The sequence below is a fragment of the Argentina silus genome (genome assembly GCF_951799395.1).
Source record: "Argentina silus genome assembly, chromosome: 1".
NCBI classification, from domain to species: domain Eukaryota; kingdom Metazoa; phylum Chordata; class Actinopteri; order Argentiniformes; family Argentinidae; genus Argentina; species Argentina silus.
The window spans coordinates 20,956,883-20,975,119 of NC_139655.1; the positions used below are offsets into that span (position 1 = coordinate 20,956,883).

Consider the following 18,237-nt stretch of genomic DNA (forward strand, 5'->3'; position numbering starts at 1 on the left):
GAATACGGATGAAAGAATACGCTTTTTTGATGTTTCCCTTTAAATTTAACAGTCTTTTACTGTTTTTGTATCTATGCTATAACACCTAAAGAGTTTACACCTAATGATGTTTATCCTCTCTGCCTGGTGTCTCTGACTTCAGGCCACACGTCCCCAGTGACAGCCCTCGCTGGGGGTCAGAGGGGTCCTGTGGCAGTCACCTGTGGTGGGGATGGGACCCTGAAGGTGTGGGACCTGGAGCTGGGGCGGGTTGTGAGGACTCTTGGCGGGTTGGGGGGCATGGTGGGGGACTCTCTCACCCTTTCCCTAGAGGATAGGGTCCTGGTGGTCCGTATGGGACAGAGTCTACAGGTCAGAGCCGTAGATGTGCAGACATACAGTGGGGGAAATAATTATTTGATCCCCTGCTGATTTTGTTAGTTTGCCCGATTACAAAGAAATCAGCGGTCTATAATTTTTATGGTACTTTTATTTTAACAAATAGAGACAGAATATCAACAAAGAAGTCCAGAAAATACACATTATATAAAGTTATAAATTCATTTGCATTTGATCGAAGGAAATAAGTATTTGATCCCCTACAAACCAGCAAGAATTCTGGCTCATACAGACCGGTTATATGCCCATGAGGCACACAGATTACTCCTGTCACTTTAAGAAAGTACTCCTAATCTCTGCTTGTTATGGGTATAAAAGACACCTGTCAATAGAATCAATCTCTTCCATTCCAACCTCTCCACCACCATGGGTAACATCAAAGAACATTCAAAGGACATCAGGGTAAGAGTTGTAGACCTGCACAAGGCTGGAATGGGCTACAAGACCATCAGCAAGAAGCTTGGTAAGAAGGAGACAACTGTTGGTGCAATTATTAGAAAATGGAAGAAATACAAAATAACCATCAATCGCCCTCGGCCTGGAGCTCCATGCAAGATCTCGCCTCGTGGGGTAAGGATGATCATGAGAAGGGTGAGGGATCAGCCCAGAACTACACGGGAGGAGCTTGGTAATGATCTCAAGGCAGCTGGGACCACAGTCAGCAAGAAAACCATTGGTAACACACTACACCATAACGGATTGAAATCCTGCAGTGCCCGCAAGGTCCCCCTGCTCAAGAAGGCACATGTACAGGCCCATCTGAAGTTTGCCAATGAACACTTAAATGATTCAGAAAAGGCTTGGGAGAAGGTGATGTGGTCAGATGAGACCAAAATTCAACTCTTTGGCATAAATTCGACTCTTCGTGTTTGGAGGGAGAGAAATGCTGAATGCTACAATCCCAAGAACACCATCCCCACCGTCAAACACGGAGGTGGAAACATTATGCTTTGGGGTTGTTTCTCTGCTAAGGGTACAGGACGACTTCACTGCATTGACGGGCCAATGGACGGGGCCATGTACCGTAAGATCTTGGACAAGAACCTCATTCCCTCAGCCAGAGCACTGAGGATGGGTCGTGGATGGGTCTTCCAGCATGACAATGACCCAAAACATACGGCCAAGGCAACAAAGGAGTGGCTCAAGAAGAAGCACACTAAGGTCATGGAGTGGCCTAGCTAGTCTCCAGACCTTAATCCTATAGAAAATTTGTGGAGGGAGCTGAAGCTTCGAGTTGCCAAGCAAAAGCCTTGAAACCTTCAGGATTTGGAGAGGATCTGTAAAGAGGAGTGGACCAAAATCCCTCCTGAGATGTGTGCAAACCTGGTGACCAACTACAAGAAACGTCTGACTTCTGTGCTTGCCAACAAGGGTTTCTCCACCAAGTACTAAGTCATGTTTTGCTTGGGGATCAAATACTTATTTCCTTCGATCAAATGCAAATTAATTTATAACTTTATATCATATGTTTTTCTGGACTTTTTTTTTTGATATTCTGTGTCTATTTGTTAAAATAAAAGTACCATAACAATTATAGACCGCTCATTTCTTTGTAATCGGGCAAACTCAGCAGGGGATCAAATAATTATTTCCCCCACTGTAGATGGCCAACTCTGAGATTAAGAGTTTTAATGGGTAGCCATATTGGCACTAAATGTTCCAAAACAATTAAAATACAGATGCCAATTTGACGTTTTTTGTTGCAGTAGGTTTTACACTCATTCTTGACTCATTAACAATTGTCACAAAATCTTATTTCACTATATCAACCATGTTCCAGGTAAGAGAAGTGGATTCTGGGAGAGTGCTGCATACAGAAAATGACTCTCTGGACGTTCCTGTGGTAACAACTGCCTGTGACGGACAGCTGCTGGTGGCCTTCTATGATGGAAGTCACATGGTGAAGGTAGTGGAGTGACTCGATAATCTCGACATAGATAACATTAACCTTATTTCAGAAGTTATAACAATAATTGATATTGCATATTTTGCCTGCAGGTTTTTATGATGTCTGATTCTACCCTGTTGCATGTTTTTATCCCCAATATTGGAGTAGTCAGCATGCCTGTCTGTGTCTGCTCTAGCCAAAATGTCATAACAAAGTAGTGTTGTTGAACATAGAAACAGTCAGTTGAGATGAGAGAGGATAACATATGTGTTGCTGTGATGAATGTTTGGCCATGTGTGTCACTCAGGTGTTTGACCTGGCAGCCTCCTGCTCGTTGCTGTGCTGTGTCAACATCACCATGGAGTATGGCCCCATCCATAAAGACCGCTCCATACTGGTCTCTCACAACTCCATCAAAGACTATGTCCTTTTTGCCTACAGGTCAGAGTATATTAGTGCAATTGCATCCCCAATATCTGTAGTTTTGTGTAACCAGTCTTACATCTGCACAACAAGTGCTTAAAATACAGAAGAAGGCAGTGAATGGTGATTATGTTATTAGTCTCTCAGAGTATAATACATTAGTCATAAGTGTAACTTCTCAAGATCTTGTTCTTAAATAATATCACATACTGTATCTCATTTGTTAACCAGCTGTGAAATCAGGCCAGCGTAATACCGTGACAGATTTCAAGGCCAGTTTTGAAAACACTGTTCAATTATTCAGTCGGACTACTTCTCAGGTGCCCTGCTAATGTAATCCTGTACACTGGGGACTTTTTCACACCTAAGCCACTGTCTCTTAGACAGATGATGTGGACATTGATGCCTGGGTATGCCTGTCTGATACATAAAACCATAGATTTTCCAGATGATATTTAATCTGAATCTTATTTCATTACTTGATTAGAAGGAGAGATGAAGTTGCTCTTAGTGTGATTGGGGTGGAATCTATACCCTCACACCTGAGTAGTGTAGGTATCAGGCAAACAGCTAATTGGGTCGTTGGGGTTGATAGTAATACAAAGCCTTGTTGGACGGTTGTGACTTTGGTTCTTTATGATTAGACCTGGCTAAAATATGTATTTAATGAATTGTTACCACTTTGAAATACTCAAAAAATATTTCAACTGGGTTACTTACTTACTTATTTGAATATATATATTTTTGAAATACATCACAGTGCCTACATACTATGGTAATATTTGTGATGTGTTGTTGAAGGGGATTAAATCAGATTTTAGTCAACCCAGCCAAAGCTATTAACATAATCACACAAGGCTGGTGTAGTGTGTATGTAGAAATGGCAGTATATAAAAATAACCTGTAACTGTGCTTCAAATGATCGTCTCTTTGAAGTGCCCTCTCTGTGGCATGCTTTATAGTGCCATTGGTTGCTGGAATTTCTGGGTTTGGCTGTGTAGTCAAGGTTGTGTATTGATGGGGATTTAATAGGGCTGGGTCTACTGTCAAGAGAGATTTATTGATGGGGTTTTAATAGTCTGTGGGTTTCTCACCTAGTTTTTTCTCTCTGTTTTTTCCTTCTCCGTCTCTTCTCTGTTTTGCTCACCCTTTTCTCATTCTCTATCCTTCTCTTGTTCATTCTCTCTATCTTTCTCATTCTGTCTTTATCGCTTTCTCTCTCTATCTCTCATTCTATCTCACTCTCTCTCACTTTCTCTTTATTTTTCTCTCTCTCTGTCTGTCTCATTCAATCTCTCTCAGGTCTGGAGGGCAGGCAGCAGTGTTCAGTGCCAGGAGGGGGGCTGTGTTGTCCATTCTGAGAGCTCAGCACGGCGCTGCATCCATACAGGGGGTGGAGATGACAAATCACTACCTACTGCTCTTCTGCAGGTATTGATTTTATCCAACATTATAAGCCTGGTAAGACATCTGCAGGCATGGACCCCCCACCAGTAACCCTAAATTGTGGATCAACTGGGTTTTAGCTTATAGTATTTTGTTGGTGTGTGTGTTTATATAGGCATGCCAATTACCATTTTGATGAAGTGCTATTTCAATTATTTAATTGAATTCCAAATAGTTTCTTGAATTCAATTGAAATGGAATAGACCCTAATCCTACTGCTCATTTTGCATACTCTATTGTCTCTCTCAGGTACCCTTACAAGAGAGACAGTGAGATCATCAACATTGAGCTCTTCAGCACAGCCACCTTTGAGTACCAGCGCTCTATCCTGGGCTGCAGCCAGGACTACATTTCCCAGGTCACTGTCAACCGAGCAGGGACCCATGCTGTGGCCTTCTGCCCATCCCCCCGCACCGGCATCACAGAGGTTGTGACCTGGAACCTAGAGACAGAAGACCACAAACACGTAGCCCGCTTCCCGGGGGTACTGACTACAGGTCAGTTTGAGTGGATATAGGGGCTATTATAAACACGTAGCCTGCTCCCCAGGTTCAAACTGGCATTGAGTTATGTTTAACAATTGAGTTGTCTTGTGATACTTAATCTCCTCTGTTCGTAGGTGTCTGCTTCGACCTACGATTCTGCCTCGGGATCTGTAGTGGTGAGAGGTACTTGAGAATGTGGGACCTGGTGTCCAGAATCAACGACCAAACCCTCACCTATAACGTCCACAAGGTGAAGAGTGATGGTACAGAGGAAGTCATCCCCATGGGCAAAACCCCACGGTAGGATTTAATTAAGACTTCATTGCCCTTATCATTGCAATAGGCTTGGATTGAAGTATCTACAAGGTGTTCAAGTTTGTTTTTAGGATAGTCTTTAGTATAATCATAAACATAATGGAGATATAAAGCTAACCAAAAGCAAATCATTTGGAAAGTGGAAAATTACTAAAATATATATTTTTTGCAAACTATCCCTTTCTCCAAATTAGTCTGTGTCTCCCTCTGGTGGCAGATATGCTGTATGTAGGTCCCTGCGGCCAGGCACTGTGCGTGTGTGGAACCTGGTGCGGCAGCGGTTCAGTGGGAGGCCCGTCAGAGTAGATCACGGTCTCTATGGCAGCACTGATGTAACCTTGGCCCGTGACATGAAGCTGTACATCCTGACAGACAGAGGGACAGCCACCTTCACGGACACCCCCTCACCCATATTCCAGGTATCTCACCTCGTCCTCACTCCCTTCAAATGCTTCTGCAAGTCAGCAGACGTTTATTTCTAAACAGCAGAGGTTAAGCCTTATATGGTACGCCACTGCGTAGTTCCATGATGTGTACTGGTATTTGTTGTCGCCTTTAAATCAGAGACTGATTTAGACCTGGGCAGCCATGTTTCTACAGTCTCCGGGTGATCAATTAAGTGCCAGGGACAAATGAAAAGTTGTGGACAGCGGCCCTCAGGGTCTGGAGTTGTGGGGTCACCTCATTAGATGATAGTAGCATGCCAGTAGTAACATACAGTATCCTTTATAGTATACAGAGTAGTATACAGTAGAGTGTAGTGGCATACTTTTACTCTGTGTGACTGCATAGACGCTACTGGTCTACGACCTGATCAAGAGGAGCTACCTGAAGAGGCAGTCTGGGCTCTACATCGTCCCCTGTCCCCAACATGAGTACAGGCTGCTGGATGGACAGCTACTGCTGGGCACATCTGAGATGAGGTGAGGGAGGCGATATGGTTACCTGTAACAAACACCAGAAACCTGGTCCCTCCCGTAACACCACACCCCAAATCCAGTCCACCGTAGTCAGTTATTCCAGAGACACAATACCTAGCACCATCCTGTTTTCCTGATCCAGCTTAATTATGTTGCATTCAATATTGGTCTTAATACAATTTGTTTCATTCTTGTAATGCACATTATATCTGTGAATGGCTGAAGCTTGTAATATGCTTATGATATTACTTATGTTATCACAAAACTGAAAATGACCACAATTGACCATAATTGTATATGATATTACCATATAATATATTGTAAATCTCATATATTGTATTTCATATTAATGGCTAATTTCATATTGCACAGCCCTACTTTCTGACCCATTACTGTGCTGACTGTTGCTTATAAGGAGCTGAAACACCAACTGTTGAATGTAATTCTAGGGACCATCTGATTCTGTGGGACCTAGAGTCTGGATATATCAGAGGGCGGATCAAAACATCACACAAAGAGTCCCTCCTGTCCAGCAGCACAGTCAGAGAGAGACAGTCTCAGATACTTTCACCCAAGGAGACCACAGGTACCACAGAATACCTGGGAGGGACTAGAATTGGCTCAGCCTCAAAGAAGGACTGGGAATGCCTCAACCAAGAATGTAGCATGTTTGTATTTTATAGCTTATAGTTTTAGCTTTGGTAACATCTTAAGATCACAGTATTCTTATTATTGTGGAATTAATACAAAAACTATTGTGTAACAAGTACAGGAACTGTTCAGGTTAACAGAGTTGGGATGTTACAGGCCTCACTTACACTACACTTAGGATTGATCAATATTTGTTACATTGTACTGACAAGATTCAATACACAGCAATATGAACCAGATAATGTTGCGTGTTGCTGTGTACTCCTCTGTCCTAGCTCTAGTGATGCCGTGGGACAGACGAACAGAGACCCACTCTGCCAAGAGGAGGAGGCTGGAGAGGGAGGCACAGAGGGAGAAGGAGAAGCAGCACAGGCTGGACAGGGAGAAATACAACTCCATAGACCAGTACCTCCTCAGTGGGGACGAGCAGGTTACATTTGAACCCCTCCTGGCTCAAGGCTCATTTCTTTAAACATGTGTTTTGTGTGTCTCAGTGCTAAACAGTGTGGTAACCAGTGTAGGATGAATTTGCAGTCACTCTCTCTCTCTTCCTCAGGTGGTGGTGTGCTCTTATTTTGCCCATCACCTGAGTGTCTTCAGTGTGACATCCCAAGACCACCTTTACACCCTGGAGGACAGGACATCCCTGTTGACCCTCCACACAGCCGCCCTCACCCACCCCGGGGGGCACCTGGTCCTGGCCAACTACAGTGAGACTCAACGCATCTCCTATCTCACCCTCTGGGACCTCCAGAAGGGGACGGTATGCAAAAGCCATCATCACTCCATACACCTATGATCCTCAAATGATGCCCCAGGGGCCAAACTGTGCCCACCATCAACATATACTGCCTGCCTCATTATATTCTGTTGACATAGATAGGTTTCATTAACATTAGAGTGATATGATTTTTGTGTCAAGAATAGGTCATCACAACTGGTCTGACTGACATTATGTAGCTGTATCTGTCACTATTGTGCAGAATTTCATGTTGTGATGTTAAAGGTGAGAAAAAGACTGAAGAATGAGCCTGGGGTCTGTTGCGTGTCGATCACAGATGATGCTAGCAGAGTCGCCTTTGGGGTCACAGGAAGTAACAAGTAATAGTTTTACTTACTGAATGTTTTTTTGTGAATTCATTCTGGTCTTTCAGTCTGAGTCGTCTGAAAACAATCTACAATTATATGATAAATGCAATCTTTGGAGCAGTTCTGTGTTGTCTTGGCCAGGCTTAAGGTGTGGGACCCCTTCAGGAGAAATCATAAGACCATCTCTGGCTATGGAAGTCTGAGACTAGGTGTGTCAAGCCAGCTTCATATAACTAAAGGAGGAGCTAAAGCCATTCTGCTATCAGGTAGAAAATAGATACATATATAATTTCAGCCATGGGTCCCTTTATAGAAGGGTGAGATAAAATGTTTCATTTATTCAGTTTGAGTGTCTGTTTCTTCACAGAGGTAATCATAGAATGAGAGTGTTTGTGTTCACATTCACATGATAGTAGTGTGTCACAAACAGTGTTTGTTTATTCACAAGGTGACAGTGAAGTGAGTGTGTTCATACATAGTTGAAAGTAGAATGAGTGTCATATTGTGTGTGTTCCTTCCCTATCCCCACACAGGCGAGCTCAGCTTATGGGACCTGGAGGCTTGCAGTGTCCTCTCTGTGCTTACCCTTGATACCCCTGTCCAGTGCTTCACACTCCTGGGAGGGGACAGCAGCAGCCTCCTGCTAGGCCTCAGCCACAGCCCCTCCCTCATCACTGTCAGGCTTACATCAACGGGAGACACAACGGCAACCAAACCAACCATAGAGGACGACCTGTTCGGAGAGTCCAGCAGCAGCGAGGACGAAGACACATAAAACTAGAGGGAGATGTTGGTTCTGGGACCTCCATATTGTGATACTTAGTTTTTATTTATGAATGTTTGTAAATAGTTTCACTTACCGAGACACTTCCTCTAACATGGTGGTATGATGAGTAATATGTTGTCAACAAAACAAGGATTACTTCTTTAATAAATATAAAAAAGAAAACACATTTTACACACGCGAGATATTTAGCTAGTTTGACAAAGAATATCTAGTGGAAAGTCTACACAAACATGAACACCTATTTCAGTGCTGCAGACATTCACTACAAGATACTGAGGTGCTGTGCCTGAGAATGGTCAATTAAAATTGGGAAACAAAAACATGAACCTCAAACTTGACATTAACCTGTAAGCCATATAAAATAAATGTGTCCCTTCCTCATACAAGAGTGATCAATGAATTGAGACTCATGGACTCCAAACTGATTTATTTGGAATCAAATATACTGAAAGGCAAGAAAATGGGCAAAGATAATATTCATTTTTACAAATGCAGAGAACACAATTGAGATCCATTCTAGACTCTATCTAATGAGGACAAGTGAGCCAAAAGATGGTTCTTGAGATACTTTCATTTCATTCTGTCAAGTGTATTAAGTAACAAACATACATGTCTAACTAAAAGGTAAACGATACAGACAGAAAATGGCAGCTTTAGGCTTTACAGCAACATCTGGCTTCTCAACCTATATGGGCATCAGTAGGTCACCAGCATTGTAACAGCACCAGTTCAATGTCATGTCCTTTATTTACGTTGGCAGCAAATAGTGTTCAATTGTGTGCCCACATTATGACATTTTGCCAAGACTAAGTTTGACATTCTCAACCCTCAGTTCAATAGTTGAGACGAACAATTTTCATAGAAGACAGGGACAAGATGACTACTCGTCACTACCTCGATCTCCTGTCCTTTTTGTTCTTGTCAAGGCTTTTGTCCATAGTCTTTTCATTGTCCCCTCTGCATTTAGGACAGAACCACTTCCCCTTGGGCTTGTAGGTCAGTCCAACACAGGAGAAGTGGAACCACTCGATAGGGCACTGGTCGTTGTCACACCCAATCATCTCGCCATAGGACACCTGCTCGCACAGGCAATAGGTGGGCTCGTTGGGGTCGATGGTGAACTCCACAGGCGAGGTGTCTCGCTCCTGCTTGGCCTTGCGCTTCTTCTTCTTGGCTGATTTGGACCTCTTCTCCCTGGGCTGCATGGACAGCTCCTCCCCTGGGTCCTCCACGGCTCCATTGACCGAGGCGTGGCATGAGTCACGGCTCTCGCTGTTGCGTTGGCGTCGCGGCCGGCGGGCTGAAGAGCGCTCTGGTGGTGGTGCCTCCTGAATGGACCTTCTCTCAGTGACAACCCGTTCGGTCTCACTGGGCTCCTGGAGGCAAAGCGAGTGGGAGTCCATCTGGCGAGAGCGGTTCTCCACCAGTTCTGTCATCTGTGTGACCACATGGATCTTCTCATCGCCCAGCTCCTGGCTGCTGATGAGTGCACGCTGCAGCTGGATCTGGAGCCGCTTGCGCTGTGCAGCGTCCTGCTCGCCCTGGTACCTCTCGTACACATCATCCACCTCCTTCAGGACTTCTGCAAGGAGCGCAACACAAAAAAATTACCAATAGGTTACATCGGGAGGTGCTCCGTCTGAACACAGAAACAATGCATACGGATTTGCATGACATGCACAATCATGTCTATCATTGATCTTTATACAGTGCAACGACTAAACTGTTTCCGCATTGGCGATGTAGGCTGTTCAGGAAGTGATCATATTTTCAACTGTGATCAGGAGGTCGTCCCAGTGGCAAACCTAGTTGCAGCACACTTGGGCGTACAACTCAGTTGCAGACTAGACTCGCTTGCCACTGTACAGACAAAACCAGTTCTCGACGCTGGCCATAATGTGATATCCGCGCCTCTTGCAAAATAACTACAAAAACAAGAATCGGCTAATAAAGCGCTAGCTAACAGCTATAGCAGGCATGCTAGCTCACTACATTACTATATCTCGAGAGTGGTCTTGCCAAAATGGCTGATCAGCTAGTGCTAGCTAACCAACTCAGACCTGACTTTGCGGAGGCAATAGCAGTGCCTGGTTTTAACTCGAACGATAGATTTCGACCAACTTTTAACGTTTAATCAAACTCGCCTTCAAACTTGCTCTTGCCCCACACTGATCAATTGTGCACACCCTGTTTTTGATTTTGCTGTCAAAGTAAAACATGATAAGCCATCTGGGAAATCGACTCGTTTACATAACGCTTACAAGCACTAGATAAGACAAAATAAAAATACAATACCTTGATACTTTGAGTCAATTTCTCGAAGCAGAGAAACATTTCTTTGTATATCCAGGGGCAGGGACTCCACACATTCTAAATAATCCTCCACATAGCTGACCAGTTGTGACTTTTCCACGTTTGGATAGTGATGGCCTAACATTGTTCCACCGACGCATCGAGACACTTCACAAAAAATCGAGAAGAAATAGCGTCCAATTCGATATTCTACTAGGTTTCTGATTATTTTCGTGGGTGATATTCACTGTGCAGTACAATCCGCCAGCAAGCTGCAGCAGTTCAGTTCACTTCAAACAAAACTATATCGTTTGCGCATGAGCAAGTGCATTCCTTTTATGGCAATGCACTGCGTAGTCGCGTTTTACTTGTCAGGGGGATGGGCCATTCGCTTTTCTAACATTTGGATTGGCTGAAAACAATAATAAGGCAGGCTATGTTAACATGATTTTTTCCCCGGGAAAGAAAGCCAATGATGAAGTCTTCACCATTGAAAAATCATATTTTTGTTTGACCGTTCGGACCATACTGATATGCAATGCATTTAAATCAACGAGGAACATTTCCATTCAGAAGCCAGTGTATTATCAATACAGTAGCTGCTAGAGTGGTCTACTAGAACTAGATATAGATCAATAAAGTACCTATCTATCTATTTATTTGTATGTGTGTGTGTGTGTGTGTGTGTGTGTGTGTGTGTGTGTGTGTGTGTGTGTGTGTGTGTGTGTGTGTGTGTGTGTGTGTGTGTGTGTGTGTGTGAGAGAGAGAGAGGTAGAGAGAGTGAAGGCGGGGGGCCGTTAGAGGTCACTGTTGATACTGGCGTTTGAAGACGTCTGAAGTTAGTATCAACAGTGACCTCTAATGGCCGGTGTCGTGTCAGCTAGTGTTCCCTTGTCATATAGTGTGTTTTTAAGAGTCATCTAATGAAAATTATTGTAAAATAACAATGATATTGGCTCACTTATGATACTTGGTCCTCCAAAGCAGGGGTTGGTACATGTTTACATGTTTACAGAATCTTTTATTGTTTATAGAAGCCTATTGCAGTGGTTTTAACTAGAGTGTTCTTACTACTGTGTTCTTTATGAGAGACCAAACGAGATATTCAAGTTCCGAGGCAATTGTGTTATGGCTATGGAGAATCAATGTGAATCACCTGACTTGACTCGCTCTCTCTCTCTTTGTGTGTGTGTGTGTGTGTGTGTGTGTGTGTGTGTGTGTGTGTGTGTGTGTGTGTTTTGAAGTGATAGCTTCGACTTCCTGTTTTTTTGTGTCTTATGTGAATTCTCGTTAACGCTACACAAACCTTTATTGAATTAAATAGCCCTTGGACAAGTGCGTCTCCTTTACAATATTGAGCTTATTTGATATGTTTGAATCCTGTGCTGATTTGTTTCAGAACACTACCATAACTTTCGTTTTGTTGCCTTTCTGCTGTTATAGTTGCACTGAGGTGTCCATCATTGAGCAATATACGAGTCTATAGTTCAACTTCCTTGAACGCGATAGTTTCGTTTCCTTGGTTTTATGAGTCCGCAACGCTGCTGATCATTCCGCTGGAGTCATTTATCTGACACTATAAGGAGTGCTGTATATGACAAGTATAGTCTACCTTATTTTTTTTTATTAACGCTGACAAATATCACCCGTAACAATGAATAAGTCACTTCTATTGTTGGCACTCTGCGCTATTGTTTCAGGTAAGTTTTGTGATTTTCTTAACCTACTACATCGATTATGTGCGTCAGACCTCTAATGCGGTCAATCGCCAAGTTATGTTTTATGAGAATATATATATTAATGGCTGTCATTTATGTGAACTCAATTCCTCTGCACATTATCATTTGGTTATGCATGTTTCACAAACAATTGTGACGATGTCGGAGTTTCGGTTGATAAAATAAAAGGTAATTTACTCTGGAAAAATATTATAGCCTACTATATTTTGCAGTGGCTCAGATATTTGGGTCCAGTTCAAAATGATGTAAACAAAATTCATGTGTGCAATCACAATACCCACAGTTTTGGAAATATTGGTGAAGCGGATTGGCAGTGTTAGGTCTATAGCCTACATAATATAAATTTGTTATGGCATGTTTCCTTTTCACTTTATAATTCCCCAAAATGTTATCCAAGTAAATCAAGACATTTATTAACGATTTCGCATGGGAATCAATTGTCATATTTTTGTATAGCCTACAGGTAGGCTTCTTCCTGGAAAACTAGTGTTTCCGCAATCTATTGGCAATAATGTAGCCTAACATGTTTTTATCTATCACATGTATTAAGTCACATGTAGTCTACTGTAGGTTTTGCCACAGTGCCATTTTAATGGACTGTTCTCTCTTTCTCACTGTCAGTGCTGTCATCTGACCAAGAGGACACCAATAGATCCAAACCATCTGCCAGCCTTTTTCCACCTTCTGAATTTGACTCCAGTCTTGCCACCACCACACTTAAACCAAAGACTAACACCACAACACCTAAACCAACGACTACCACATCCACACCTAAACCAAAGACTACCACCTCCACACCTAAACCAACAACTACCACCTCTACACCTAAACCAACAACTACCACCTCTACACCTAAACCAACAACTACCACCTCTACACCTAAACCAACAACTACTCACAGTCCTACCACAGCCAACCACACAACTTCCAACCATACTGATGCCCCAACAACAACTAAAGCCACCACAACCGCATCGACCTCCACAGCTGTCCCTCCTGAACCCCAACCCACCCCCAGTGCCAACCTGACCACAGGAAATTACACCCTGAAGTCAGGAGACGGCCTTTGTCTAATGGCCCAGATGGCTCTGCAGATCAGAGTGGCAAATAACAAGGTACAGTGTGAGCTTGAACACCAAGAACACCAGCTGATTATTTGAAAGTCAAATTGATTTCCACTAACTGAGTATCATTGTCCATGAGAGTGCATCACCCATGAATCTTACTTATTTCCCTTGTTTCCCTTCTTACAAACCTTGAACACCTCATTGTTTCACCACAGTGAATGTAGGCTACAGTATGCATTAAGCTACTGAGAACTTCACTTTTGACAGTTCTTCATTTGACAACATGTAATCATTCATATAGCATATAATAGCTTGAGATGACCTGTATAGATTTCCTCATTGTATGTGTGTGACTGAGTGTGTTTGAACCCAGGTTGCCGATGCGCCACAAGAGCATAAGCCAAGTCACAGTAGTGTAGTTCACAGAACTACCTCTGCTACATGTGCATGAAGTGATTATGCACCACTCCCTAGTGCAATTTGATGTGATTTGATCTCTGTTTTTTCTCTAGACAAACGGTACATTTATTATTCAAGAAAAGCTGACAAAAACTGCAGGGAGTTGTCAGAAATCCACTGCCAATCTAACCATTACCTTCAAAGAGGGCTTCATCACCTTCTTGTTCAATAAGGTAAGAGACATTGACATCACACTCCCAGATAGTCTACATGATATGAGTGAGTTACTGACGTAGACTTTGACTATCCCTCCAAGGTTTATGACAAAAGATAATTGTTAACCTAATTTATGACGGCTTATACACGTTAATAGAACACTAGAACACAAGTATCAAACGTGCAAGAGTAATAAAACATGCAAGTGATGTGTACGAACATTATTAGGTTAATTTGAATCAATATGTAGGCCTACTTGTGTGTTTTCTTTTGGCATTTAAGACAGCACATCAATTTCATACCATTGGCAAGATTATTGTAACACATCGTACTGCCAATTAATAGTGTATATGTATCGAGTACCATAACGACCCAGACAAAGTTATGATCAATGGCAAAGTGTTTTGACTTTTAAAAAGGGAACCTTTACTGTAAAGAGGAACTTGTTTGACAAAAGGCCTATTTTTACTGTCTCTGTCAGGGAAACTGTAGCAACCTTGTGGGGACACAGTGATGAATCAGTGTACTGTGTTGGTTTGTAACCTTTCTACGGTCACAATGTGTGTAGCAATACTGTGAAATTGCAGTCAGCATTACAAACAAGTCTGTTAGCATTAAACTGTGAAACTTAATACTTGTCTGTCTCCTGTCTTTTTCAGAACACCAGCCAAAACACTGTCTATGTCAACGCTGTTTCTTTCAACCTCTCCTACCCGTTCAAGTCTGGAGGTACAGTCATGTGCCGTTCACAAACCTAGTAGCCTAGCCAGCAGTTTTCCTACAGTACATCATACATCCCACTTGTGATTGAAACCTTGGACTTCCTCAATGAGGTCATGTCAGCAGTTCATTTGCGTCAATATTTGAGTCCAGGGAGATTGTTTAGCAAGATGGGTAAATATTGACACTGGTCCGCTGACAACTAGCCACTATCACACAAAACCTCCCATGCCTGTGTATCATATTTTGACAGGGATTTATTATTGAGTATAGAGTTTCCAGTATAGCATATTTTTCAGATTAAACAAACACCTTCAATGCCATGTAGAAGGTTTGACCACATGTTCACCAACCCTCTCTTTTGGATACCAGACAATGTGCAAAAAATGCTTTTGTGTTGTTTGTTTATTTTAATGCTGCAGAGATCGTCCCCTATTTCGGCAAGAACCAGTCGGTGCGTCTCTTCCCTGCTGCAGTTGGCCACTCCTATTCTTGCAAGAAAGATTCTGTGTACATGGGACACGGGCTCTATCTGGATGTCACTCAGGATAGGATGCAGGCCTTCAACCTCACCAACAACAAAGATTTTGGCAAATGTAGGTGTCCCATAGCAATGTTGTACTAACTTGAGACATGAATGTCATTTTGACAATTACTGTGTGTTTTTACAATATGAAGACACTAATAGAGGTTTCAGTTTACTGCCAAAACAAACATGTTGTTTTGGGCTAAAGAGGAATCAAGGACACTTCGATATACTCCCTGACATGCTGCTATGACACTAGATCTTCAACTTGTTGAAGTTTTATAAAACAATGTATTCTAATTAAATCTAATACTGCTGCAAAAGATGAAAAGCTTACATTTTCTGGATTATATACAGACCACATTGAGGGGTGGGGAATAGAAAAAGTCCCACAGATTGCATCCAACCCTAGATCTGACTCAAAGTCTTATTATGTGTTACAGTTGATGCGTGCCCTGCCGACACGTCTGACTACCGTGTGGCAATTGCTGTGGGTATCGTCTTGCTGGTGCTCATTGTGATCGTGGTGGTGGCCTACCTCCTGGGCAGGAGGAAGAGAACGGACGGGTACCAGTCCCTCTGAAAGAGTCACCCAGTAATCACCTAGGGGCCAAAGGCCATTCCCTCCTAATCAACAGCCATCTTTTTTTTTTTTTATTATTTGTAGTTTTCTACTTGTATTCACGCTGTTATCCAACTATTCACATGTCAACTAACTGTATGGAAATTTTTCAGAGTTGGTGTCAGTCCACATTTTTAATTGAAGTCAATTCATTAATTTTATTTTTTGTGATTTCTCCTTATATTTGATAGAAGATGTATGACTTACAACTACTGCACTTAGGCCTTCATACATGAAAGGCTTTGACTAAGGGATTTCTCAAGTTATAGAGCAAGATATTAATAAAACCTTCTGCAGTGTTACATACTGTAGTTTGGATATCAAGAGCAGAGAGCTTGGGAAAACAGACAGAACACCAACTGACAGACTTGAGGTGATTATTGTGTTTGATTAATGTTTATTTTATGCTGTTCTGTAATGAATTATTTGATTTTGTAATGTAGTTTTTCTTCAATTTAAGGGATATTATATGAGATCTATATCTGTGGGTTTTTTGGTACATGCCACTCCAAAAAGTAATACAAAGGGAATGTTTCAGGTGTTACATGCATGTTACGTTTTTAAGTAAGGGATAATTGTGTGCACATTTTGTGTTCAGGTTGTGTTTTGCACTCTCCTATTTGACCCAAGCTTTTTGTCAATTCGTATTTCAAGTGTTTTTACCCCTTAATGCACTCTCAATCCCTGGTATGAAGTGAGAAGTGCTCTTGCCTGTCTATGGTAGTTAAATAAGGGATTGCTTTGTAATCACACAGTACAGTATATTGATTATATGATTACTGTTCTATATTTCTGCAGGTACAAGTTCCTCATGTTGATTATGTTATAATAGCTTTGAAATTCCTGTCATATAATTGAGAGGGTATTTGATTTGATTTTGTTTACACAGATGTTTGTGTTATGCGCCATGTATCTTAAACAAATATGAACAAAGATATCATCTAAGAAAACTTGCCAAATAAAGTTTGATTCATTTCTCAATTTCGGTCTATTCTGTTACATTTTCTACAGTTTTTTGTTTTAATTGAGTCTTGCAACATGCATTAAGGGGGCAATCTGGGATTCAAACAACAAATTGGTCACCCCACCACTTTTTGGGGCAAACCGCTGAGGGATGGGACAGGAGAAATGTTACCACTCTCTAAACTTATAGATGGAGTTATCGATACAAGGACTGACCATCCATGAGATCAAAGTAATAGTTTTAACCATGTTTTGAAGCTATACAATTACATAGTTTATATAAAGTGGCATAAAACAAGCTTATATTTTGGGTTCAAGTCCATGAGGCATAAGTTATCTTCTTTAAGAATCAGTGGCTAAATATAATTAATTTAAAAGTTCAAAATGGATATACCAATCTCAGATTGCCCCGTTAATGACAGTATATATGCATGCTAATATTTGTAGGCCTTTGTACATGCCTCATGTTGTTCCAGATCGAATACATGGGGACTGTAAAGTAATATGCTTTCCTGTTTCTGATGTTCATGCAAATAGTCTTCAGCTACCAACTTAGGTGACAGACAAATCCTCATTATCAATAGTACGGAATACTGTACTGGGAGGAGTGTATGACAGACAGAGACCAATTCCTCTGACAAAGTGGTGAACTCAGAATTATAAGGTTCCATCCGCGTTTGTTGTAGTTCAAAGATATTGAGCATCAAAGTTTTCACATCCCAGCTGGCCAAACTGTTACATAGTACATTCCACTTTTAAAGCTCAACAGGGCCATCACCTCACAGGTATTTAAAGTAGAGAAAATCAAATTCTGGGATATTTGGAAATTAGATTTTTTAGATGGTCTAAAACGCAGATGGAACCTTACAGTATAACTCTGAGAGTTCAGTTCCTGTTCAGAATTATAAGGTTCCATCTCACCTTCACAATGAGAATAATGACACCCATATTGCAAACAGAACACTTACTTACCAAGCTATTGTTGTAGAACAGAAAATAAATGTGAAATATGTTTTAATAAATGTAATTACATACATACTACATTATCATATTAAAGACAAAGTAGACAACATCGTGATTTTTTTTTTTTTTTCTGTTTCAGGCAGTCAAATGTCACATTATACTCTCATTACAAATCTCATTATTTGACTAAAAAGGTGTGAATTATGTCATTTGTTTTCATACTTATGGTATCATACATACTTCAGTTTGAGGCCTGTGCATATCTTTTCTTAAATAGTACAAGCATTTTTGTTTAATTAAACCTCTCATTTACTGTTTTCTATAACAACCCTATAACTAACTAGGGTT

At 41.6% G+C, this 18,237-nt stretch overlaps 2 protein-coding genes across 2 annotated transcripts; one reads left to right on the forward strand and one right to left on the reverse strand.

The window, feature by feature from the left end:
* Positions 1–8,464: 8,464 nt before the first annotated feature.
* ing2 (inhibitor of growth family, member 2) lies at positions 8,465–10,947 on the reverse strand. The gene is made up of 2 exons (XM_083667908.1): positions 10,678–10,947; positions 8,465–9,964 (listed from the first exon to the last, which is right to left on the reverse strand). Exons 1-2 carry the CDS (start codon positions 10,817–10,819, stop codon positions 9,273–9,275), a joined length of 834 nt encoding a protein of 277 aa, XP_083524034.1. The 5' UTR covers positions 10,820–10,947; the 3' UTR covers positions 8,465–9,272.
* A 1,036-nt stretch (positions 10,948–11,983) lies between these two features.
* Positions 11,984–16,944, forward strand: cd68 (CD68 molecule). The gene is made up of 6 exons (XM_083669351.1): positions 11,984–12,374; positions 13,035–13,528; positions 13,993–14,112; positions 14,755–14,824; positions 15,238–15,411; positions 15,785–16,944. Exons 1-6 carry the CDS (start codon positions 12,329–12,331, stop codon positions 15,922–15,924), a joined length of 1,044 nt encoding a protein of 347 aa, XP_083525477.1. The 5' UTR covers positions 11,984–12,328; the 3' UTR covers positions 15,925–16,944.
* The last annotated feature ends 1,293 nt before the right edge of the window (positions 16,945–18,237 follow it).